This window comes from Trematomus bernacchii, unplaced genomic scaffold, assembly GCF_902827165.1.
Source record: "Trematomus bernacchii unplaced genomic scaffold, fTreBer1.1, whole genome shotgun sequence".
Lineage (NCBI taxonomy): Eukaryota > Metazoa > Chordata > Actinopteri > Perciformes > Nototheniidae > Trematomus > Trematomus bernacchii.
The window spans coordinates 9,245,569-9,271,094 of record NW_022988097.1 but is presented as its reverse complement, the minus strand read 5'-3'; the positions used below and the strand labels follow the sequence as shown (position 1 = coordinate 9,271,094).

The 25,526-nt window shown below is 40.3% G+C and overlaps 2 protein-coding genes across 2 annotated transcripts; one reads left to right on the top strand and one right to left on the bottom strand.

Moving 5' to 3' along the window:
- On the bottom strand, window positions 1–4,020 carry LOC117475011 (cis-aconitate decarboxylase-like). The gene is made up of 6 exons (XM_034121058.1): window positions 3,947–4,020; window positions 3,469–3,523; window positions 3,192–3,379; window positions 2,779–2,871; window positions 2,279–2,481; window positions 1–1,638 (listed from the first exon to the last, which is right to left on the bottom strand). The coding sequence occupies exons 1-6, from the start codon at window positions 3,962–3,964 to the stop codon at window positions 714–716; spliced, it is 1,482 nt and encodes a 493-aa protein (XP_033976949.1). The 5' UTR covers window positions 3,965–4,020; the 3' UTR covers window positions 1–713.
- A 238-nt stretch (window positions 4,021–4,258) lies between these two features.
- LOC117475010 lies at window positions 4,259–9,251 on the top strand. Its single transcript, XM_034121057.1, has 11 exons — window positions 4,259–4,388; window positions 5,102–5,287; window positions 5,467–6,981; window positions 7,066–7,158; window positions 7,249–7,353; window positions 7,488–7,597; window positions 7,707–7,898; window positions 8,008–8,170; window positions 8,255–8,420; window positions 8,550–8,644; window positions 8,752–9,251. Exons 1-11 carry the CDS (start codon window positions 4,262–4,264, stop codon window positions 8,835–8,837), a joined length of 2,838 nt encoding a protein of 945 aa, XP_033976948.1. The 5' UTR covers window positions 4,259–4,261; the 3' UTR covers window positions 8,838–9,251.
- Window positions 9,252–25,526: the final 16,275 nt, after the last annotated feature.

Below are 25,526 nucleotides of genomic sequence, written 5' to 3'. Positions count from 1 at the left end.
AACCTACTCTTTTGCTTTCATTTTCATTGTGTGTTAAGGACTCACAAAAGACAGATTAGTAGCTTCCATGGCCAAACAAAACACATTATAATTTTCTTCTGTCAAATATTTAATTTCTTAGACTGTGTTTTTTTTTGTAAGTTTATTGAAGCTCATAACACAAACAGAAATGCTACATGTTTGAAATTCTGAAATGTGGAAGAGAAAACAGTGTTGTATTTACATGTTTAAAGCATTAAACATTGCAATGTGGAGAAATAAACATCTTACATTATTGGGCACAAAAAACATAAAGTGCAGTATTTTGACAACATTAATATCTGAAAGTATACTAATAAAAACGTAATATATAAATTCATACATTTTTCTTCATTTCGTCTTTGTTATGTTACTAGATCATATTTTACAAGTTAAAAGTGTCCTATATGACTATACAATCACATAATTCAGCATACATAATTGTACATTTCATAAATATGTTTTGACATGGCTCAAGAGATATTTCAGTATTTGTCATTACGGGTGTTAAAGAATCATAGTGTACAACATAGTGGCCTTTTCACCATCACCAATTACATAAGGGAAACAAGTTACATTTTCCAGCCTGGATTTGGGCAAATGTGTCAAATACATTTTACAAAAAAGATCTTTGCTAAATGTATTTTATATATTTTTGCACACAATAATTTCTATTTCAATGTCATTTCTTTGTCTCATTGCAGCTGTGAGAGAAGGTCCCTGCAGTCTCCAAGTGTGTCCAGCCCCCCCACCACATCAATCAGCCCCTCCACCTGCTCTGAGCGAAGCACCGCCCCCGCGTTGTTTCTGAACTTCTTCCTCAGGCTCTCATTGGTCAACGGGTTACGCCAGTGACCGTAGAACGTGTCACAGCGTCCCTTCAGAATTTCTCCCTCAACAAGTGTAACCTGGACCTCCCCATACATGCTGTTAAAATTAGCAGGGTTGTCATGGGGATGCTCCACGCGAACACGACTCAGCAGAGCGAGGAGGTCTGGGCGCATCAGAGCAGCCGGAGTGAAGGACTGCACGGTCACTTCGCCATCCAGGAGAGCGCTGCAAGCGTTGAATTGGAAGGAGTGGCGTGCCTCATGCTCAGATTCGGGGAATGGCCTGTTGATGTACTTTGATTTGGGGACTCTGAGCAGGATGTCTTGGACTTGAGATGGGGAGACAGTGCCAGGGCCCAACCCCACAAGGAGCTTATGGACTGAGGCAGCAGCATCTGCTACCCAGTGCATCCCCAGATGGGCTGGGAAGCGCTTGAAGCCCATGTCCTGCTCCTCTAGCAGGAACACATGGCCGTCATTGGGGGATTCTAAAGGCTCGGGCACATAGTCTTCATAAAAGGCATCGAAGCCGGCCACACCAGCAACAGCATCGAGGACCAGAGGACTTGCCTCAAGGCCCCGGGAGGCCAGCAAAGCAGCCTCCAGCCCCAAACGTGAGGCATTACCGATGTGAAGGGGTTTGGACTGAGTGGCAGCATTAGCCATTGGGGCTCCAGAGAGAGAAGCAGCTATAGCCAAGGCATGACTGCACTGGGAGTGATCTAGAGACAAGAGGCGAGCACAGGCGGCTGCACTCCCCATGGTCCCCACAACGCTTGGAGGGTGAAACCTGGTGATAAGGGAGAAAGAAACTGTGTTAAAATGTGTTAAGACTATTTTTACCTGGGACAGAACATTTCAAATTTGTGTTTTTCATCATTATGTTTGTGTAAAGGTGCCTGTTTGTTAGAATCTGGTACACTTTCCAAAGACTTTCCACATTCAGAGAGCTTATTTCAGGAAAATGGTTCAAAGCCATTTTAGTATTTGACAAACAAGTAAATAGTGTGTTGGGTGATTTGACTTGGTGTACACATTTGCCAAAAGTAGTCCTCCTGTGCGATACTCTCGAACACATGGCTAATTGTGGTAACACTACCCACAGAGGCTCTGCTGTCCTTGATATGAACATGACAACCAGCCTTTCACAGCTCATTGACACCACTAAGAGGCTGCCCATTACACTGCACTAACCTCCTTGTAAACCACACTGCAGGGATCTGCAGAATCAAATATGGGGCTCTTTAGACTCATGTGGATATTTGTTCTTCGCGTAAAGTAAAAATTCAAAATACTCAATAATAAGCTGGCTTTAGATCGTTCAATTAATCACTGTAAGACCCAGTAAGTACAAACCTTCATAAATGTTTTTATAACCCTAAGAATAACATTATATTTGACTAATCTGACCCACTCCCTGAGGCGCTCACCTCTTAGGGATGTTGTGGGCCTCATGAGAGAACCTCATCAATCTGCCTTGGATCTCAATGCCGACGTTGAATGCCAGCAGGAAGTCAGGGCCACTGGGTTTGCTGTTAGGCATCATGTCACTGAGTGCTAACACAGCAGGGAGGACCGCTCCTGAGGGGTGAGTGGCAGGGTGCCATGTATCATCAAAGTCCATGGAGTGAGTCTGCATCACACAAAAAACAAACAGATTGAATTCAAATGAAAATGGACTGTTTAATTACTGTTTTTAATGAAAATATACAACTAAAAGTAACTGCTGCAGAAATGAACTGCTGCTTAAAGTATGAAAGCCAAGCAATGTTTGCTGACAAAATGATTGACATTTTTACAGAAGGGTAATGCGGGGTCAAGTCAGTATTTTCATCAACCCATCTTTCGATGGGATGCACAGATGGTTTTAGTGCATCTGATGTGCACTGGGGACAATTGTGACCCATCTGTTCCTCCTGTTTGTACTCACAGCCACTCCATTGACGAAAGCAGCCAGTGTGGGAGAGAGCCTGCTGCCTCTGCGTCCGTAAACAGAGCTGATGTCATCAGGAGCATACATGTGCTGGAGCGGGAAACACAGAGACAGGTAAACACAGGGTGTTGTCACAAGGAAATTTTTGATACAAAAGTTGTGTGTGCTCAAGTCAAACACAGACATTTGGAGAAAAAGGTCACCATGCATAAATAAACCCCTCTCACGATATATGACGAACTTCTGCCTAATAATAACATGGTTGTTTTTTTAAACCCATCTGATCTGTCCACACAGCACTTGCACTGACTTGCGACTACTGTTTGCCAAAGGTCAATAATTGCTTTCATCTGTCTTATTGCTTCATATCAGATAATACCTTCAGGTTATTTCTATTGACTTCGCCTCACCTGGCAGTGCTGCAGGGCCAATTCAAACACGTCTGTAGTGCTGCCAATGAGACCAACTCCGATGCTGTCCAGCACCATTCTTTTGCTGCGGTGAAGCACCAGTGATGACAAGTGCTGAGGCTTGACTTCACTGATGAACCTCCCATAGCTGGCTGTGACTGTGTCTTCAGGGTCCGGGCGCTTCAAGGCTGCAGGGAGAAAGAGAAAGGATATTATAGGTCAGGAGTAAGTAAAGAGGTCTTTTTGTGTTCAGACAAAGAGATGTAGTTAAGTTTACCTTCTACTGCAGACTTATGCAGCCCCCTGACAGCCCATACTGGTCGAATGGTTTTCTGCAGGAACAAGGAAACATAAAATCCTTACTGACACCTGTAAACCACTAAGTGTGACAATAATTGTTTAACTATCTCAGATTAATTACCGTCAGTGAGCACACGCACAATGATTTTCTGCCAGACTCTGGTTTAATTAAATCAGCTATTTGTGGATATTGGCATCCTTATAATGAAAATAACTCTTTTGAAAAAGCTATTGTGCTGGGTATGGTACAGTGTGTGTAATCTGCTCAGGTTAATTCTCCCTTAACAAGAACAAAAACACCTAGTGCAAGCTATATTAGTTTAGAGCTGACTGGATTAAGATGAATATTTTAAGGACACCTAACAATCTAATTGAGTTACTCAAGCCTTAGTAATATGTATGACTATCTAGATGTTCTATTAATAAGAAATATACTTATATCTATAAATATTTACCTGTAATGTGGAGATCATGGCTTCAGTCAGCTGTTTCTCTCTCGTTGCTCTTTGCAGTCAACAGGTTGTTCAGATGATGCTGATGCTTCTCAGGTTCAGAGCGTGCCTTCCTTATATAGTCCCAGCCTCACAATGGCTTCTAATGCTGACCTGGAAAAAACAGGGATGGGCAAATCTATAACAACACCTTATGGTTTAATGGAATTTCCACGGTGGTCATCATCATCATCCTCAATATCGTCATAACCAGGATGGTCTTCCTGGGTAGAAGAGGAGGAAGGAGTGGTACTTCATTGTCTAAGATGAAGAGCAGTGATGTCACCTCTCAGGTTGCAAACTTCAAGTTGGGGAATTTTCATGAACTCCTCCTACAAACAGGAGGACTTATTTATTGAATCCCTGCTTCAACTCAGCAGCTCCTCTGTCCGAGTATCTTCACCAGGTAAGACTTTGTTTTTAATTGCTGTATTACTAGCTAGTAGAAACAATTTATTACATGTAATAAAATGCCAAATATAAAGTGATGGTGATAACAAGATTGACACAGGGTGAAAAGCTGCCATTAGATGAAATATATAATACAACGTTAAACTGTTTTTGAAAATATTTTACCATAGACTACTCAAATTGAAACTGAAAGAATATAAGACATAATGAAACCAGAATCTGTGTTTTGGTAGATTTCAGTAAATCTAATCTTAAGTGTAATTTATGGATAAAATGTTAAATTGTGACATGCTTATTTTGAGGCATTGGAGTATTAAAGTTGGATTTAAAAATAATATTCCTTGTGTGTCTTGCTACAGTGGGTCACACTAAGCATACTTATGACAGGGCGGGCGGGGGGGCAAAGACTCTCATGTTCCTGTAAATGATTAGGGAGATAAGAGTGAGTACTGTAAGTACTTGATTTACGTTACATTTCATGACATAACCATTTGTTATTTGTGTTCAACTAAATATTTATGGTACATGATAATTTTATTTGAGTCTTTTTGAGTTTTTTACTACTCTACTTTAGCAAATCAATTGTTACAGTAAATCGAGATTAAAACAAAAGTATCAGTTTATATTTCAGGCAAGTCCTGCGTTTGGTATTGCACAACATAATGGAAATTGTTCATACACTTATGGATGTGTTGTCTGTGTGATTAGTTTCTTTGACTCAGCTTGAAAACAAAGACCTGATGGCGTCAGATGGATTTCCAGCCAGTTTCTATGGAGAACCAGGAGTGTTGGGCATGTTATCCAATGGGATCAGTGCATTCCTCGTTCTTCTGCAGAACTTCCACACAGCACACACTGGCACTGCACCAGCCGGGGTGGAGAACATCCTAGCAGGTTGAAATTGTTTAAAATATATTTATATTTACTGATGTTGTTGTAATTTACTTTTCTATTTTAATTTTTTTCTTCACAATCTTTGATACAAAATGTTTCCTTGATATTAATACATTTGTATCTATTGTACCTATCTGCGAAACTCGTTTTAGTAATTTCAATTCTATGTTTTTTTGTAGGTGTCCATCTCATCCTGATTGGTGGTGTATGCCAACTAGTTGCAGGAATGCTTTCCTTTAGAAAATACGATCATCTGAGCGGCACTGCCTTTATTGGCTACGCTGCACTTTGGGGCAGTTATGGTGCCACTAGAATCTACTTTGGTGCCTCAGCTCAAACCCTAACAATAATACCTTTGCCAGCTCAAATGATGAACAATTTGTCCCTGTCCACTAATATCACGAGCAACATGTCTCTGACCTCCACCATGGTGATCCCAGTTTGCCATGTATGCCTGTCCATAAAGGAGACAGCCATTGCTGGTCTGGTCCCCTACATCCTTCTGTCCTTTCTCCTCGCCTTCTGCTCTGCCACAGTCAACTACATCATGCCTTTGGTTTTCGGGGCCATCACAGCCACCTTAGTCTTTGAAGCAGTGGGTCTGGTAGCGAGCTCCTGGGCTCTCGTGGTCTCTGGGGTTCTGGAGTTGCTTATTCTGATTTTTGCCATCTATGGTTCAGCTGCACTGCTTGGAAAAGGTCTGACTCAACGTCTAGTCCTCAAAGGCTTTGGTACCCCTCTCTTTAATGTCCTCCTGCTCGGGACCACCAACTCAGGTAGCGCCCAGAGAATTGGCCAAGAGAAGAAGAAAAATACAAAATATGCTGAGCCGATGGCCTTGGGTTTTTTCTGTGACACTGTAGCCCCCTTCATCTTTGCTTTCTACAGCTTTGGGTACATTAAGTCTTTTGGTGTTGGAGTGGCATGGGTCTCAATCATCACAGTTGCCCAGCTGTTCTCCAGCTATTACGCCCATCTGCGCCAAGACTGCTACCACACCACTAAGTTTGGTCTTCATGCCACATATTGGCTGATCAAGGCTTGGGATGAGTTTGTGCTATCTGCTCTGGTTTTGGAGGACGGCAAAGTGGCCTCAGGGAGGGAAGCAATGGTGGGGAATTGGTTCTTTGTGATGGCAGGTGTGGTGCTCTGCGTGGGAAGCCTCAACACAGATGTCCTGGAGCTGATCCACAACCTGCTGTTCGTCCTGCTCACGCTCTCAACAATCCCCCAGATTGCTCTCCAGGGATACTACATCTTCTTTGGTGTAGCTTGCTCCCTGTTCACCGCAGCCTCCCTGTATTGTACCTTCTCGCGTCTCATCAACACCATAGCAGAGAAGTCTCTGATCCCTGTGGGACCCCAGCCCATCTCCTCTGAGATGTTGAAGAAGGCTCTCATGTGCTGCAGGGCCAAGCAGGGAGACCAGGAGGCGCAGCCCCAAACTGACCAGGGATCAGACGCCCTGTTCTACATTTCTAATGGGGTTGCAGCTCTCTCAGCTCTTCATGCACGTTCTTCCAGTTTGAATCCTGCCTTCCTTCATCTGACTGTCCCCTGGGTCCTGATCTCTGGAGCCATCATCCAGGCCTATGTCAGCCGGCTGCAGGTCACAGGAGGGGGTCGTTTTGGTTCAGTCATTCCAACCATCTACGTAGCAGTATGGGCAACCTGGACCTGGTTTAGGTTTTCAGGTATGTCATGACAAACATGTGTTTAAAAGAAAACTTGTTGTGACTGAATTACACACATTCTGATCCCACGTTTTTCTTTTCTAGGCAACCTGCTTCAGCTCTCCGCAGAGGCAGCATACGGTTTCACAGCAGGAGCCATTGCTCTCCTGGTCATTAACGCTTTCCTTATGCTCATTGGTAAGGTCAAGGATTCTATTTTAAGAGAGTTTGGAGATTTCATTAGTTTGTTTTTTTAGCTTTTTTTCATGTTTATATTGTCCATGTCAGCTGCCTATAGGAACCTGGTTTTGCTGTTTCTAACATCAGTCATGGAGGTCGTTCTGGTATGTTTCCTGCTTTCCACTCTGCAACGACTTCCATATGAATTAGAAAGTAAGTATAGACAAAGCTTCATTTTGAGATGAATGTCCCTTTTTTAAATATAGATAAAGGCCTGAATTAAAATCAAATCTGTAAAATCAAATCCATATTGTTATTAAAACATGTTGACAACCTCTTCTTTACAGTTGCCATGCTTGCACTTTTTTCAACAATTTGTATATATGGGGCTCTGGCGTCACTGGTGAACTGCATCTTCTCACATAGACTTCTGCCTATGGGCCCTCCCTTGATAAAGGTAACCAATTAAGATACTATTTTTGCATTTGTTGCTAATTCTACATAGTCTGTAATATTCTATCCAATGTATTCCATGAAATTATCCCTAACTCTTTGGCCTTCCTTAGGAGAAAGTGAGGTGGGAGTCTGTTCCAGAGCTGCCCTGTCCTGTTGCTAATTCTCGACTCACCAGCAGCCTCATGAAGATCGCTGGCCTTCTGGAGGAAGGAGGAGTGTGCGGTATTCCCACAGACACTGTGTATGCCCTGTCTGCCTCCTGCAAGAACCCCCGAGCTATTGAGAACATCTACAATATTAAAGTAAGAATGCTTGTAGTTGCTATCATTTTAAAGTGTAATCTGAAATCATTAAATCCACATTTAGCTTTAATGTGAAACTCATCAACCTTTTTTCTGTGTCTTCCTCAAGGACAGACCAGCAGAGAAGCCCATCTGCATTTGTATCTCTAATGTGGAGCAGCTGGTGGCAGCCAAGCCTCCCTTCAGCCCTCTGCTCTGGGAGTTTATGAGGAACGTGTATCCAGGAGGCATCAGCTGCATCGTCAGCAAAGGAGACTGGCTCTTCAAACTAGGTAAACAGTTTAACAGCTGCTTTACTGGACCCATTTAACAAGTCTTCCATCAATTGTCAGCTCACCTCAATGTATCTTGTGTAGGAGTTGGTCCAGCTTATGACCGTGTTGGCACTAAGGACAGCATCATGATCCGAGTCCCTGACCACACAGTGACCGGCCACCTATGTGACATCACCGGACCCCTTGCTATTACATCAGCCAACCCCAGCGGAGAGCCAGACAGCACCCACCACACCATGGTCATCAAGTCAGTGTCTATCCTCTGAATGTCCTTTTACAGCAGTTTAATCCCGAGAGACAAAATGTGTCATGATTGAATATTCTTCATGGACGGACATTGACTCACATTCTTTCTCCTATCTTATTTTTGCCACAGTCGACTGGGACACAAGCTCCAAGGGGTTCTGTGTGACGGGGACTCAAATGAAGTTGTTGCTTCTACTGTGGTCAACTGCCTCAAAATTGATGAAGGTAAAATGCAAGAGAAATCCCATTATGTTTCTCTCTTTTCTGTGTGTTTCACTGGCACTATCTAACCCAAGCCTATGTTTTACTTTTTATTTTACACTTTTACACAGGAACCATCACCATTGTGAGGGAAGGTTGTGTCCCTGCCGTCAAAGTCCATCAGATCTTCGAACGAGTGAAAAGCACTATGGTGTGATTCTCTTGCACTCAATTTCTCCTCTTCATGACTGATACCCCATAAGATTGGCTTGTTTAGCTCCCCTATTTCCCTTCTACAATCTCAGGGCGACTTTATAAGTAACAGCGTATGTTGTGTGTGTGCAAATGTTAGAATACAAATAACCTTTTGTAGTTCACAATGCTCTTGATAGATACTTGACATTCTCAGCAAAGACCTTGGGAAAGATACTGTTTCTTTGCTGTATCTGCTGAACTTTTTATTTACTATATAACACAATACAAAATATATTTATGGACCTACCATTGTAAATGTTTGGTAATTATGTAATATGTATGTATACATTTAAATTATCCATTATGTTGACATGAGTTTTGTTGAATAGAAAAATTACCCGGTTACTGTATCTAAGCTAACGGTGGAAACAATGAATGTGACTGAAGTTGTGTACTGTTTGTGTAAATAATAATAAAAACAATTACATCACTATAATATAACTTTCAATTGATTCATTTCTTAACACATGTTATAGCATGTAGGCATGAAGGACATGGGGATCAGTAGCTTACAAATGATGTGCTTTAATTTTGAATAAAGTCATGTTTTGGACTATAACTGATGCATTCAATTCAATATATATATTAAAGAAATATTTTTAAAGACATTGGCAAAAACTTGAAAAATCAGTATCTATTGCTGCATTGTTCCAACAGGCAAAGACATTTATTCACAGTTGGTAACTCGAATTGTAATATAGTTTAGTGCAAAATCACTTAACAAATTGATAATCTCCTACAGGTTATACAACAACATTTAATTTAAAACATGTGCTTTGAAAATGTTTTGTGAAAGGTTCTTTTTGAAAATATTCAATACCTCCACAGTTAATTGCTTCTAAAAAGCCCTTCACACATTAATGGTCGCCTTTTGGATACACCAACAAGTTAGGAAAAACTCCTTTTGAATATTAATTGTGGAAAATGTTAAATTACTATTTTATACAATGTATTGCTACCACAATCCATCAGCGACTTATATTCACTTCAATTTCGTACATGGGAAGGAAGGAAGCTCTCGTCAATGGAGCTGCCACATGCAAGAGAGCTTTGAAGGTTTTGGAAATTAATAATAATAATATAATAACTAGAGAATGCAATTCCTGAAGAAATTGCTAGTGGGAATGCTTTATGCTGAAAAGCTGACGCTGAATTGCTATGCTGAAATGTAATGTGTAAGAAGAAATTGAAGAATTTAGATTGAAATGATACATGAACACTGGGGGCTTGAATGTGTGATGAGAAAAGAAAATAAATTAAAAAGGCTTGGAAAAGCAGCAGAATATTTGAACTGCAAACTTTTGAACTAACTTGATGGCGAATGATCTGTCGCCATGCCAACGGCATTTGATGACATCCCATAATACGCTTAGATACGTTGATGGCTGCATCGTTACCAAACCTGTGAAGTTTTGGGCCGTTTGGAGCATTTTCACTGAAGTTATGAGAAAACCATGTTTCATGGTGAGCCTTGTGTTACCATGGCAACGGCATTTGAAGAAATCTCAAAACTGTCCTGTAGATGTCATCACGGCTGGACTGTTAGCACACATGTGAAGTTTGAGCACTTTTTGAACATTTTCATAGGTGTTATAGCGACATCGTCTTTTATGGCGAGGGATGCGTTTCCATGGAAACGGCATATGGTGAGATCTCAGATTTGGCGTAGAGCTGTTGAGGCATGGACCGGTGATATACAAGTGAAGATTGGGGGACGATTGGACCGTGTCCATTGGACTTACAGCGACATCGTGTTTCATGGCGAGTGATCTGTCGCCATGGCAACGACATTTGATGACACCCCATAATACGCTTAGATGCGTTGATGGCTGCATCGTTACCAAACCTGTGAAGTTTTGGGCCGTTTGGAGTATTTTCACTGAAGTTATGAGAAAACCGTGTTTCATGGCGAGCCTTGTGTTACCATGGCAACGGCATTTGAAGAAATCTCAAAACTTTCACACAGATGTCATCACAGCTGGACTGTTAGCACACATGTGAAGTTTGAGCACTTTTTGAACATTTTCATAGGAGTTAATGTAAAGCGACATCGTCTTTTATGGCGAAGGATGCGTTTCCATGGAAACGGCATATGATGACACCCCATAATTGACGTAGAGCTGTTGAGGGCAGGACCATTAACCATTATCTGAAGTCTGCTGCTCTAATTATGTCAGTTGGAGTTATGACATCATTGTGTTCCATGACACAGGTGTTTATATTTGAGCTCAAAGGTTTCCATTGTTCTGAATGAGATAAACCTGTTACATGTGAACGTTTTGTTGAAGAACCGTAACAGATATCGGTGAAATTTCAAAGCGTGAAGCATCTCAAGGACCTTGAATATCTGAAGTGTGCTTTTTGTGTACTTTCGGGTCAATAATGTGGCCTTTTTGGCAGATTAACTAAAGGTGTGCGGCTGCTGCTGTGAGGAAATATCAGCCTGAAATTACAATGGGCTTTAATGGAGACATGTTGAAAGATTTTGTCACTTCATGCCCTCAAGAGGCATTTTGTTTAATTATTTTGCTTAATCTGTCATCTTTCAAGCTACGAGATGTTTTCCTACATTTTAAAGTTGGAATGAGGTTTCTGAGTGAAAGTATGAAGGAACAGTTAGCAGTTGAAGTGGCATGAAGATTGTTCAAGTCTGAAGATTTTCTCCATTGACTTCAATGGTTAAAAATGTGATGAATTATAGGATATATCTCGGGAATTATGAAAGTTATGAATGAGAAAAGTAATAGCAATCGATTCCCGACCGAGCTGAAAGTTTTGATGTTTGAACGGAGTTTCTGCGATGTGGAATGTGGGAGAAGAAGACCGGCAAAATAACGGGCGGAATAAAGATTTTGAAGAACAGATAGTTGGAATGCTGTATCAGCATTCCCACTAAACTATTGGTGTAGTACATAGACAATGTAAAGCATGTGATCACAGGTGTTGCTAACAAATAGACATTTTTTTACCATGGTTATTGCCAGAGATGGGGTCGTTACTAAAAAAAAAGTAATATATTACATATTACATATTACTTTAAAAAAAAAAGTAATATATTACACTACTTCGTTACTCTCTACATAAAGTAACTCGTTACTTTACTCGTTACTTTACTCGTTACTTTACTCGCAGGGCCGGCCCGCCCCTCCCTACAGGCAGATCACGCAGACTGCTAAAGTTTCAAATGTTCTCTTTAGTTCAGTTTCCATTGTCGCATAAGACTGATCCAGATAGCTCTGACTATGGCTGTCCTCTGTCTCCTGCTATCTGTATTTTGCGCAGTATATCTCTGAACGATGCGATGGTGATTCCACTGTGCAAATGGGCAACATTACCTCTACTATGAAGGATGCTACAAGCCTGTCCATCTCTGCTTTGGTTACCGGTCCTCCAAATTCTAATTTGTGCTGCTTCGGAGTCGGCGGCCGCGACTCACAACATCCTCACTCTGGGTTCGGGGGTCCGGTCCTTAGCTATTAGCTACACCTTAGCATGTGTTCTTTGCAGGTGTTTGTTGAGGTTTGACGTGGTGTTTGCAGCAGTGTATAACAGCTGGCCTGGACACAGTTTGCACCTCACCGTCACATTGCTGTCTATTCTTCGGACGAACTCAAATTAGTAGTGTGATTACTGAATTATAAAAGTAACGCGTTACACTACTCCGTTACCGACAAAAGTAATATTATTACAGTAACGCGTTACTTTGTAACGCGTTACACCCAACTCTGGTTATTGCTTGCTGGAACGCAATAGAGTGGCAAAGTCACGCCCATCTACTTCCGGTCCATGGGACCTTATTTCGGAAAAATTATGTATTGAAGTCAATGGAGAGAGAAAACTTATCTTTCGATCCCGTTTGAATTGTGCCATGAATTACACATATGATGTTTGTCAATCTTAAAAAATCATTTCCATGTCAAAAAAGTCACAGTTTGTCGTAAAACTGTTGAAATATAAGACTACGCAACTAGAAAGATTACAAATCCCAGAGTCGCGTAAGTGATGTCACTCATAACTGATGTCACAATTGTTTTCCTCCACTAAAATAGAGATAGCTAAGATAAGATAACTTTAACAAGATGCCTGTGTGCTTAGTACCAGGTTGTTATCATACCAGCAATGGGTCTTGCTCGTTCTTTCGCTTCCCGTCTGATGAAAGGACCAGGAGTGGCTGGATCAAGTTGGCTACCTAGCTAGTAGCAAGCACGTTAGTTAGCATTACAGCCGGCTTAGCCTTGTCATTTTTATTAGCCTTAACATGAAGTAACATTAAGTAACCCAAAATGTTAAACAGTAAGAGTAGTAGTCATATTTCGTGAACCCTTTGAAGAGTACTGTCACACCGGTGTGATCATTCTATAATACACCATTTAATCCCGGGGGAGAAATGCTAACACTAACGCTACATTAGCATCGGCGATCTTTTCTACTTCATGCTATCTGCACAAATGGTTGACATTAAACATTAAAAAGATCAGGCAATTCAGAGAGAATCAAAGGAAGGCAGGCAGGCAGGCAGGCAGGCAGGCAGGCAGGCAGGCAGGCAGGCAGGCAGGCAGGCAGGCAGGCAGGCAGGCAGGCAGGCAGGCAGGCAGGCAGGCAGGCTAGGCAGGCAGGCAGGCAGCTTTGCATGACATTCTTCTGGACGTGTTTCATTGTGGTGATAGTGAGGGTAGCCAATCCCTTTTTTGACAAGACAGTAGTGACGGCCATCTTGGTGACGTGTGTTGTTGTGCAATAGATGTAGTTCATTGAGCGTTTCACACAAAAAAATGTGTTACTTCACAGTTTTACGACATATTTCTTTTTTTTTGATTTGCAAAATTATCTTTTAAATTGACAAACATCATATGTGTAATTTGTGGCACAATTCAAACGGGATCGAAAGATAATCTTTCTCTCTCCATTGACTTCAATACATATTTTTTCCGAAATAAGGTCCCATGGAGGTCCACCGGAAGGGGAGGGTCTTCGCCACTCTATACGCTAGTTGTTTTTTTATCTGAAAATTGTGTCCCAACCACTTGTTTAAAAAAGCCTGAAGGGAGAAGACATATGTAAAACATCCAGTTTTATTAATGTAGGGAGTCATTGTATTAATTAAGTTGATGTTACAGTATGAGGCTTTATTTCGTTAATAGCAAAATCAAGATTCTGATAAGGTGCTGAAACCTTAAAGAAAGGTTAGAGTCAGTGTGTCTCGTTTTTACTGAATTAGTTATGAGTAATGTCATTCTTTTCAAGTATGAAAATCCTTTACATGCAACTTTTTCAAAACAAGGAAGCTCAATTCACGGGCTTTTCTCGTAATATTTGTGGTTTCAGGCTTCAATGTCGATCAGTGTATCTTCTTTTGTTCGTCCAGTTGTGTACATTTCCATGATGGGTGTTTTGCAGACAAAGCTTAGTAACGTTAACCTCTGGAATTGGCTTACATACTGTTACAGGGCGATACAGCAACAATTACCAGACATCTTTTGAAAAGACTAAGTCAAATCTGCTCTAAGGAAGAATTAGCTTTGACAGTTAAGATTAAGAAAAATAGGTTCTTTCACTGTAAATATCACTGTCAAATCCTTGTCAAGATGGGGATAAATGTAATCATATATTGGAATATCCCTTTTTTCCCTTTTAAGAATACCGTCTCTATTAAATATTGTTTTCATTTATTGTTTCCAGGGAGATTATCCTGAAAGGCCCCTTTAAAGTATAGGTTACTGTGGCTGCACATTTATTTATTAAAGTTGAATAAAGAAAAGAGGAGAGAAAGACTCTCTGGAGTGAAACATGGGGTTTTAGCCTTTGCAGTCCATTTACATGCACACTACAGGAAAGGGCCCCTTTAATGCTTGCAGTCATACAGAGAGTATCACTGTCTGCAGAGTGAAATACAAAAAGGAGAGACTGCGTTGCATATTTCAACACTGAAAGGGACGAACCTGATGGCACTAGATGTTTCAAGGTCACTCACACACAGAGCACCTTTTTGCTCAGGTTCCCATTAGAGGAGTTTCCTGGCAGTTGGATACGTGATAATGTGCACATAGTGAAACTCACTATCAATGTAATCTTAATTAGGATATTTCTCAAGCTTAGCACAAACATGAAAGCAGTTAACAGAGATAAACCCTAGCATGCAATAATCACACAGTAATATAATTTAAGTAAATAAGTTGAGTCATTTTCTTTTGCTGTGAAGGAAATACTTATTTTTTCCCCCCACATACGTCACCATATGTATCTTAATGGACTGAAACAAATACCCTTGGGATTTTCCCTGTTCAAAGAGTCACTATAAGCTAATGATTAAACAAGGAAACTGCTCTTCTTATACCGTAAGTCATTACCAGGTGGAGTAGGAAAGAGTTTTAAATGTTTTTAGTTTTTGATAGTGTGACTAATTAACCCCGTCCACAGGCTCATTAGGCTTTGAATGATACATTACATATTATAACATTAACAAACATCACATGAGCACACCGTCTGCAAATGTAAAAGCTGGTTGGAGAGTCAACCTACACATGGATATTTGCACATTAAGTAATAATATATGTGCAAATAAATGTAGTTTTACTGATGATCTTAGACTGTGTAGATGTCCTCCTCTCCACGTGTTTGTCGCTGTGGTTAACTTCTCTACAGTTTGATCCATCACTCAGTAAAACCATAACCTGCACTGTAAAAAAAAAAACTCGTAAAAAAACGGTCAAAGTACTGGCAGCAGCGGCTGCCAAACAAAAACCCTTAAATTAAAGTAAAATACTTTAACTGAAATAAAGTGAATAAGCCATTAATTTACGGGAATTGTCCTTAAAGATTTTACAGGAAAACACTGTAATTTTACAGATTTATCCTCTCTTTTTACAGTCAATAACCTTTAATAAAAGTACATTACTAATACTTTAACGTACAAATACTCTAATTTTACAGATTTATCCTCTCTTTTTACAGTCAATAACCTTTAATAAAAGTACATTACTAATACTTTAACGTGCAAATACTCTTAATTTTACAGATTTATCCTCTCTTTTTACAGTCAATAACCTTTAATAAAAGTACATTACTAATACTTTAACGTACAAACACTCTAATTTTACAGATTTATCCTCTCTTTTTACAGTCAATAACCTTTAATAAAAGTACATTACTAATACTTTAACGTGCAAATACTCTAATTTTACAGATTTATCCTCTCTTTTTACAGTCAATAACCTTTAATAAAAGTACATTACTAATACTTTAACGTACAAATACTCTAATTTTACAGATTTATCCTCTCTTTTTACAGTCAATAACCTTTAATAAAAAGTACAGCACTAAAACTTCTACGGGCAAAAAAACCCGTAAAAAAACGGTCAAATGACTGGCAGCAGCGGCTGCCAAACAAAAACCATAAAATTAAAGTAAAAATACTTTAACTCAAATAAAGTGCAAAAGCAATTAATATACAGAAATTGTCCTTAACGATTTTACAGGAAACTTTCCTCTCTTTTCAAAATCCATTGTCTTAAAATGTTACATTCAAATACCTTAAATAAAGTTTGGATGAGAAAAACTGTTTTTTACATTTTTTTTTTATTAGATTTGTATGATCAAACACTAAAATAAATACAGAACCTAAAGTTCTACAGGTAGAATACTGTTATTTTACAGCTTTTTTCTAACATTTTCCAATCAAACAGGTTCAATAAAATCACAAAATGTTCTGTAGGAAACAATTACTCTGAAAACTTAAAATATAAAAATATTTGTAGAATTATAGTACAACTAATGAATACAGCATTTCATATTTAAACATCATACTTATAAACAGTAGAAACAAAAAGTAAGTTGAATTACTTTCAAGTACTTTGAAACATTCTCAACTGAAAATAACAGAAATTACAAAATGGCAACATATGTTCACATTGTCAATTTGAAGGAGCAGTGTGCAGGATTTAGTACGTCTAACAATGGGGATGTAGGTTCCAACCAATGGATAACTTGTTCACTCACCCTCCTATCCCAAGTTTGTAGAATGTATATTGGCTGCAAAAAACTTGAGGCCCAATCATGTTTCTTCTGTCCATTCTGCGCTACTGTAGACGTGGCAGTGCAACCTAGAGGACAAAAAGATCAGAATCAGAAACAGGTTTTTCACACGTATGAGGAATTTGACTAGGTGTCGTACATACACATATAAATAAAAAAAATTAAATAAAAAAAAGTACACAGATAGCAAACTATATTAAGAACACTGTAATAAAAATATAGTAAGATAGCAATAAAATAAAGCAGTAATATACATCGAAATAGAATGCAATAAATTATAGAATATAAAATATGTGCAGTAAGCAATATTTAAACATTGTAATATTTACCATCCTGTGATCTCCATTATGTAATGCATAGAGTCTGCGTTGTGGATTAGGTAAAGTGTCAGTGGGGGGGCCTTGTTGAGGTGGCGAGAGGTTTTGGTCCTGGTGGCGAGAGGTTTTGGTCCTGATGGAGAGAGGTTTTGGTCCTGATGGAGAGAGGTTCTGGTCCTGATGGAGAGAGGTTCTGGTCCTGATGGAGAGAGGTTCTGGTCCTGATGGAGAGAGGTTTTGGTCCTGATGGAGAGAGGTTTTGGTCCTGATGGAGAGAGGTTCTGGTCCTGATGGAGAGAGGTTCTGGTCCTGATGGAGAGAGGTTTTGGTCCTGATGGAGAGAGGTTTTGGTCCTGATGGAGAGAGGTTTTGGTCCTGATGGAGAGAGGTTTTGGTCCTGATGGAGAGAGGTTCTGGTCCTGATGGAGAGAGGTTCTGGTCCTGATGGAGAGAGGTTCTGGTCCTGATGGAGAGAGGTTCTGGTCCTGATGGAGAGAGGTTTTGGTCCTGATGGAGAGAGGTTCTGGTCCTGATGGAGAGAGGTTTTGGTCCTGATGGAGAGAGGTTTTGGTCCTGATGGAGAGAGGTTCTGGTCCTGATGGAGAGAGGTTCTGGTCCTGATGGAGAGAGGTTCTGGTCCTGATGGAGAGAGGTTCTGGTCCTGATGGAGAGAGGTTTTGGTCCTGATGGAGAGAGGTTCTGGTCCTGATGGAGAGAGGTTCTGGTCCTGATGGAGAGAGGTTTTGGTCCTGATGGAGAGAGGTTCTGGTCCTGATGGAGAGAGGTTCTGGTCCTGATGGAGAGAGGTTCTGGTCCTGATGGAGAGAGGTTCTGGTCCTGATGGAGAGAGGTTTTGGTCCTGATGGAGAGAGGTTTTGGTCCTGATGGAGAGAGGTTCTGGTCCTGATGGAGAGAGGTTTCGGTCCTGATGGAGAGAGGTTTTGAGAGGTTCTGGTCCTGATGGAGAGAGGTTTTGGTCCTGATGGAGAGAGGTTCTGGTCCTGATGGAGAGAGGTTCTGGTCCTGATGGAGAGAGGTTTTGGTCCTGATGGAGAGAGGTTTTGGTCCTGATGGAGAGAGGTTTTGGTCCTGATGGAAAGAGGTTTTGGTCCTGATGGAGAGAGGTTTTGGTCCTGATGGAGAGAGGTTCTGGTCCTGATGGAGAGAGGTTCTGGTCCTGATGGAGAGAGGTTCTGGTCCTGATGGAGAGAGGTTCTGGTCCTGATGGAGAGAGGTTTTGGTCCTGATGGAGAGAGGTTTTGGTCCTGATGGAGAGAGGTTTTGGTCCTGATGGAGAGAGGTTTTGGTCCTGATGGAGCGCAGCCTCCTGCCAGAGGGGAGGGGGGTGAACAGTTTGTGTCCAGGGTGGGAGGGGTCGGCCACTATCTTTCCTGCCCGCCTCAGGGTCCTGGAGGCATGCAGGTCGTGGAGGGATGGCAGATTGCAGCCTATCACCTTCTCTGCAGAGCGGATGACACGCTGCAGCCTGCCCTTATCCTTGGCTGTGGCTGCAGCGTACCAGATGGTGATGGAGGAGGTGAGGATGGACTCCATGATGGAGGTGTAGAAGTTCACCATCATCGTCTTTGGCAGGTTGAATTTCTTCAGCTGCCTCAGGAAGAACATCCTCTGCTGGGCTTTTTTGATGAGGGAGCTGCTGTTCTGCTCCCATTTGAGGTCCTGGGCGATGATGGTGCCCAGGAAGCGGAAAGACTCCACAGCAGTGACTGGGGAGTCACACAGAGTGATGGGGGGTCACACAGAGTGATGGGGGCGGGCGGGGCTGCGTTCTTCCTAAAGTCCACAACCATCTCCACTGTCTTGAGAGCGTTGAGCTCCAGGTGGTTTTCCCCACACCAGGTCACCAGATGGTCCATCTCCCACCTGTAGGCAGACTCGTCCCCACCAGAGATGAGTCCGATGAGCGTGGTGTCGTCTGAACTTCAGGAGCTTGACAGACTGGTGACTGGAGGTGCAGCTGTTGGTGTACAGGGAGAAGAGCAGAGGGGAAAGAACGCAGCCTTGAGGGGAACCGGTGCTGATGGTCAGAGACGTGTTTCCCCAGCCTCACGTGCTGCTTCCTGTCAGACAGGAAGTCTGTGATCCACCTGCAGCTGGGAGAGCTTGTCCTGCAGCAGAGCTGGGATGATGGTGTTGAAGGCAGAGCTGAAGTCCACAAACAGGATCCTGGCGTAGGTTCCTGCTGTGTCCAGGTGCTGGAGGAGGAAGTGAAGTGATAACTATTAGTAAACCATAATGATGGATGTTATTATCAGCAGCTGCCAATAGAGCCCCTAAATCTTGTATGATCACACACACACACACACACACACACACACACACACACACACACACACACACACACACACACACACACACACACACACACACACACACACACACACACACACACACACACACACACACACACACACACACACACACACACACACACACACACACACACACACACACACACACACACACACACACACACACACACACACACACGAGCATCCCAAGGGCATTGATTATTTCATAAGTTTAGAAGGGGGGAACATAGTCTAACAACAGTTAGCTTTTGTTAATTTTACCTCGAGCCAAACTTGTGATACTTGTTTCTGAAATCCCTTTCTCTTAAAGTGAATAAAAAAAAAAAAAAAACAATGGAGCTTACCCTAAAACTAACCACTGGATTGCTTGTCTAACATGACCTAGTCCATGTTAGCGAAGTACAACTGGGATTTCGAGGGGGAAGATATGCTTGGTTGATTCTAATTTTTACTTTCTTACTTTTTGAATAAAAATCATGTTTGTATCACTACACTTCTAAGGGACAACATGGGTCAAACATTGCCCGTATTCTTTTGCTATGTTATTTCATGCATGGCTGAGTGTTTATTTACTATACATTTTCAAAATAATTAATTTTAGCAGTGATTTGGACCAAGCATGTATGATGTAGTAATACAACAAGTATTTTAGTTCACACAGTGTGACATTAGCTAGTCATGTTAGCTTGTAATATATAGAGCAGAGCTAACTAGCAAGTTAGCCGAACGTTAGCGGTTAGCTGTTTATGCTATGCTAGCTGTTGGCTACTGAACATTAACAAACTCGATTCCGCTGTAAGAAAGCTGTGAAACTTTACATTAAATTTGGCGACAACACTGTGACACCCCGCTGCATGTTTATGTGTAATTCTCCCGTGTTGGAGACGAGAGGTGGAGCGGCAGCACTGCAATAAGCTGTAAGCTAACGTTAGCAGCCACCTTGTTAAACCAGGTTTGGGCGCAACATCTTGCAAGAAACAGCATCTCAGGGCTTCTTAACATTTAACAACCTATTAATGATGCAAACTCAGCTAACTAGAAGAAGAAACGTAACCTTAAATAAAAAATAAAACATTCACAAACTAAGGATTATCTAAATACATGTTTAACTCCATTACAGTTGCAGGACTCACCAGATCTCAAGTCTTCTGTTCTTTGTTGACGTCCCGATGCTCATATTTAACGTGTAGATGTAAAACGATCCCGATATTAATCCATTAATCCATAAACTCCTGCAGCTCCGAGCCGGAGCTGGAAAAGCGCCGGTGTGAAAGGGGCAGACAGCTGTAGCTCCGTCCCCAGGAGGAGACCCGCTCTAACTGACGTGAATGTTTCAAATGTGAACAACAGGCGCGGGCAGTTCTCATTGGCAGGTTTCTTCGATGACGTTTATATTAACCAATCAGGAGTGTTGTGGACTCATTCCAAACATGCCTGACTTGTCTGCCGTGTTATGGCTGAATTCCAATTCAAGTGCCGTAGCTCTGGCTGTCGGCCAGAATCCGAAAACCATGCACATTATACTGCATGTAAGACTAAGGCTTATTACTGTATATTGACCAATGGGGAAAAAAACACAGCAACAGAACACATAAATAAAACAAGGATAACTGTGACTTATTGTTGAGTAAATAACAGTGTGTGTTTTAAACCTGGGTCCTCCCTGCAGAGATTTCTCCACTTTCTAAGATTTTTATTTTTTTTAATGATATTGTCAACTGTAGATGTTTACAATATAGTAAGTTAGGAATTTAATGAAAACATATTTATTTACTTTTGTTTCAACATTGGATATTTTGTGTTTGTGGTGGATTCAATCGAATATTGAGAAAATGATTTATGTAAAAATGTTTTACTTTACATTTTTTTTGTTTGACGCTTTTTTTTTACAGTTTTATGTTTACCTTAAAATTACAAAGAAATATCTTAAAGTCTTATAATAGTAATACACTTTTATATTACGAGTTACATATTTAATTACAGATAATACTTTTTATTTTACGTACATCTGCATGTATTTTCTGAAAGTGCAAAAATACTGTAAATATTATATAGTAAATTTACTGTAAAAAAAAATGAAATAATCGTTATTTGTTGTTATTGTCAAAATACTTAAAATAATGTTTTGGGTTGTTAATTTATAGTTAATATCTGTCATTTTACAGGATTTTGCAAGTTATTTAAAAAAACATGATAATTACTATAAAAATGTACAGTTATTTCCTGTAAAATTACAATCTTTTTTTACAGTGTGCCTGTATTTGTTCCTCACTTAGCTTACGGCAATAGAGGATTTATTTATCAGGTGATAGTCAAAAGCATGATTAAGGATGTTCATTGAGTAAACATTTACTGACAAACAGTTTAATCAGCAGTGTTTGCTTGAGATATCTGCGTAGGGAGGTATGAAGTTAATGGTTTCGTTTTTGCAGATGTTATAATAAGTGAATAAATAAAGATGTTAGAATATTGGTGAATATCAATCTTATCTGAAGATCATGTAACCCTAACCCTGACTCCATCCTCACTTTCAACATTAAGAACAGGGCTCAACCACACCATAGTGTACCTAAATATAGCATGAAAATGAAATGAAAAGCTTTAAAATTGATCACCTGGTCTGTCATAAATAAATAGTAAGGTGCCCATATCATCTTTGAAACATACATTAAAGTGCTTTCGCTGTGCCTGATGGGGGTCCTTGCTTTGAGAAAAAATGCACTCAAGTGTTATTTCAGGGCTCACATGATACTCCATATATCCAGATTAGACAAATACAGTCATGCATAAAATGTACCAAATTGGAAAATATATAAAAAAGAAAACACAATAGAAACAACGATACTGTATAATAACAGAATCCTTAATAATGAATGCCTTTAGTTAAACCGAAAGAAAACCTTAATTTCTTTTACGACATAATATACTTTGACCTTGAATATGACTCAGGACTTTTTTATGGTCTGAGGCTGTGGATGCTCTCCATAGCTTGTTTGTCGCTGTGGACTTCACTAGCTTAATCAATCACTCTCTAAAACCATAAACTGCCTGTATTTGTTTCTCACTTCAATTCCCTGGTTACAGTTTATTTATTGACTTGTTATGACTTTTTTTGTATTAACATATTTACTTAACGTTATGATGAAAGAAGGAGACTGCTGCTCTAACTTCATCCTGCTTTTCAACAAGGAAGGATACACACCTGTATTTATTTGTCACTTCAATTTCCTGGTAAAAGTTTATTTATTGACTTGTTGTAATATTTTATAACTTACTATAATTGTACTTATTTTAACTTGTTATAACATACTCACAATGACTTCACAATATATATAGGGTAATGATGTAAGAAGCAAACTGCTGCTCTAACTTAATCCTATTTGACTTCATCGAGGAAGGATACACTTCCTGATGGGATATGTGGTTGGAGAGTCAACATACACACGGATATTTACATATTGAGTTGTTGGATATGTTCCGCTCCACAGCTTGTTTGTCGCTTGCCTGTATTTGTTCTCACTTGAAATCCCGGTAAAAGTTCATTTTTTGATGAAAGAACTGCTAAAAGTACTTTCTATGAAAGTGGGGAAAAACCAGGAAAACTATTGGCTAGACAACTACACCAAAAGTACACCAAAAGAGGCTAGATATGTTATACCAGCTGTTAAAGATGAGAAAGGGGAATTGGTGACAAACATGAGCGACATTAACAGGGTGATTTTTATAACCAACTTTATGAATCAGAGGTTAGCCCAGAGGTGGGTGAGTATGAGGCATTTTTTTCAAAGATTAACCTGCCTGAAATGTCAGCTGATCAGAAAGAGTATCTCGACAGTCCAATAACAACAGGAGAGGTCAAAAGTGCTATTTCATTAATGAAGGCTGGGAAATCGCCTGGTCTAGATGGCTTCCCCTCCGAATACTATAAGAATTATGTGGACAAACTGGCTTCAATATTAACGACTGTGTATGAAGAATCTTTATCCCTGGGGAAAATGCCAGAAACATTAAATGAATCTCTGATTTCTATAATTATTAGAAATGATAAAGACCCCACTGAACCAGGAAGCTATAGGCCTATTAGTTTGATTAATGTGGATTGCAAAATTCTGACAAAGGTTCTTGCTAAGAGGCTGGAAAGCATTCTGCCACACTTAATACACTCAGACCAGGTAGGATTCATTAAGGGAAGATCATCCACAGACAACATCAGACGATTGTTACACCTTATGCAGCGTAATCGGGATGAAAGCACGCCAGCTGCCTTCTCCCTGGATGCCCAAAAGGCATTAGATAGGGTCGAGTGGGGCTTTTTGTGGTATGCTCTTAAAATATTTGGATGAGGAGAAGGTTTTATCAAATGGATAAATTAAATGTATTCAGACCCAAGGGCAGCAGTAACAACTAATGGGGTGATATCGAAATTCTTTAAACTAACACGTGGGACCAAACAAGGAGATCCTCTCAGTCCTCTGCTGTTTACTTTATTTCTGGAACCCCTGGCCGCCGCAATCAGGGAAGAAATTGGTATAAGAGGAGTTTTACAGGGGGAAAGGGAACACAACATGTTCCTATATGCGGACGATATTTTATTACTTATCAAGGATCCTATTTCGTCAATCCCTAATGTTCTATCTACAATTGAATACTTTTCGAAAATACTCTATGAGATAAATTGGCAGAAATCTGAATGTATGCCCATATCAACTGGATGCAACCAAGGAGCGGTGTCAACATTCAATTTTAAGTGGATCCCAGTTGGAATGAAATATCTTGGCATCAGGTTGTGTTCAGGGCTAGAAGATATAATCTCTATTAATATGACTCCTCTAATTAAAAGAATTAAGGCAAATTTGGAAAAATGGAAATTGATAAATCTCACTTTATTGGGGAACATTTATATTATTCAGATGGTGGTTGCCCCACAATTTAGTTATGTTTCTATGATGATACCGGTAACCATCTCTGACGGAATTTTCAAACAATATAATCAGATGATTAGGGAATTTTTATGGAATGGAAAAAAGCCAAGAATTGCTCTGAAAAAACTCTAGAATATGTGAAGCCCTGAGAAAGATATGGCAAAAAGATCTTGGTAGTGAGATTAGGGAGGATCTATGGCATATAGTCTCGAATGTAGGTTGGGCTACAAGGGATACGAGAAGCAAGTTTATCCATTATACAATTGTGCATAGATATTATTTTACACCCCTGAAATTGTTTAAAATGGGCTTAACTCAGGACAATAAATGTAGGAAATGTAATAGAGAAATGGGCACATTTCTTCATGCTCTATGGGATTGCCCAAGGGTACTGCCTTTTTGGAAGGTGGTATTAAAAAACCTTGAAGGGTGGCTCAGAAAACCTCTACCAGAATCGCCACAGCTCTGTTTGCTGGGGGACAAATCTCTTGTGCCACCAGGCCTTACTAAAGCAGAACTTAGACTGACTTTAACAGGTTTTATTGTAGCTGCCAGGCTTATGCTGCGCAACTGGAAGAGCCCACATCAGCCAGAGTTTACAGAATGGCTTAAACTCATGACAGAGACTTTGAAATTATGATCGCCAGGGTAAATAATGTCCCAAGCAAATCTAATGGAGCGTGGCACATCTTCTTGGCCTATATCAAAGGGGCACTGTCCTAGGGAGGGAAGTATATTTGTATATGTGTATATGTGCGTGTATATGATGTATTTGTTGTAAATGTATATCTACATGCTTTACGTTGATGTATATATGAATGTGTGCGCAGCTGTATGTAGGCATGTGTGTGTGAGAGAATAATTGGGGTTCCAGGGGGGGCGGATCTGCTGCCTGTATATGTTTGTTCTGCATTTATGTATAAAATGTGAAAAATGTAATAAAAATTGTAATGACAAAAAAAAAAGAAATAGACTGCTGCGGCTGCTTCATCCTACTTTGTCTTGATCAAGGAAGCACAATATTTTGGGGAAAAGCGTAATGTTTATA

Coding starts and splice junctions, on each gene's coding strand:
- LOC117475011 (XM_034121058.1), bottom strand. Junction 2,872..3,191: donor TGGCCCTGCAGCACTGCCAG/GTGAGGCGAAGT, acceptor TTCCCGCTCCAG/CACATGTATGCTCCTGATGA. Junction 2,482..2,778: donor CTTTCGTCAATGGAGTGGCT/GTGAGTACAAAC, acceptor TGTGTGATGCAG/ACTCACTCCATGGACTTTGA.
- LOC117475010 (XM_034121057.1), top strand. CDS start 4,262: ATGTCACCTCTCAGGTTGCAAACTTCAAGTTGGGGAATTTTCATGAAC. Junction 6,982..7,065: donor GACCTGGTTTAGGTTTTCAG/GTATGTCATGAC, acceptor TTTCTTTTCTAG/GCAACCTGCTTCAGCTCTCC. Junction 8,421..8,549: donor CACCACACCATGGTCATCAA/GTCAGTGTCTAT, acceptor TTTTTGCCACAG/TCGACTGGGACACAAGCTCC.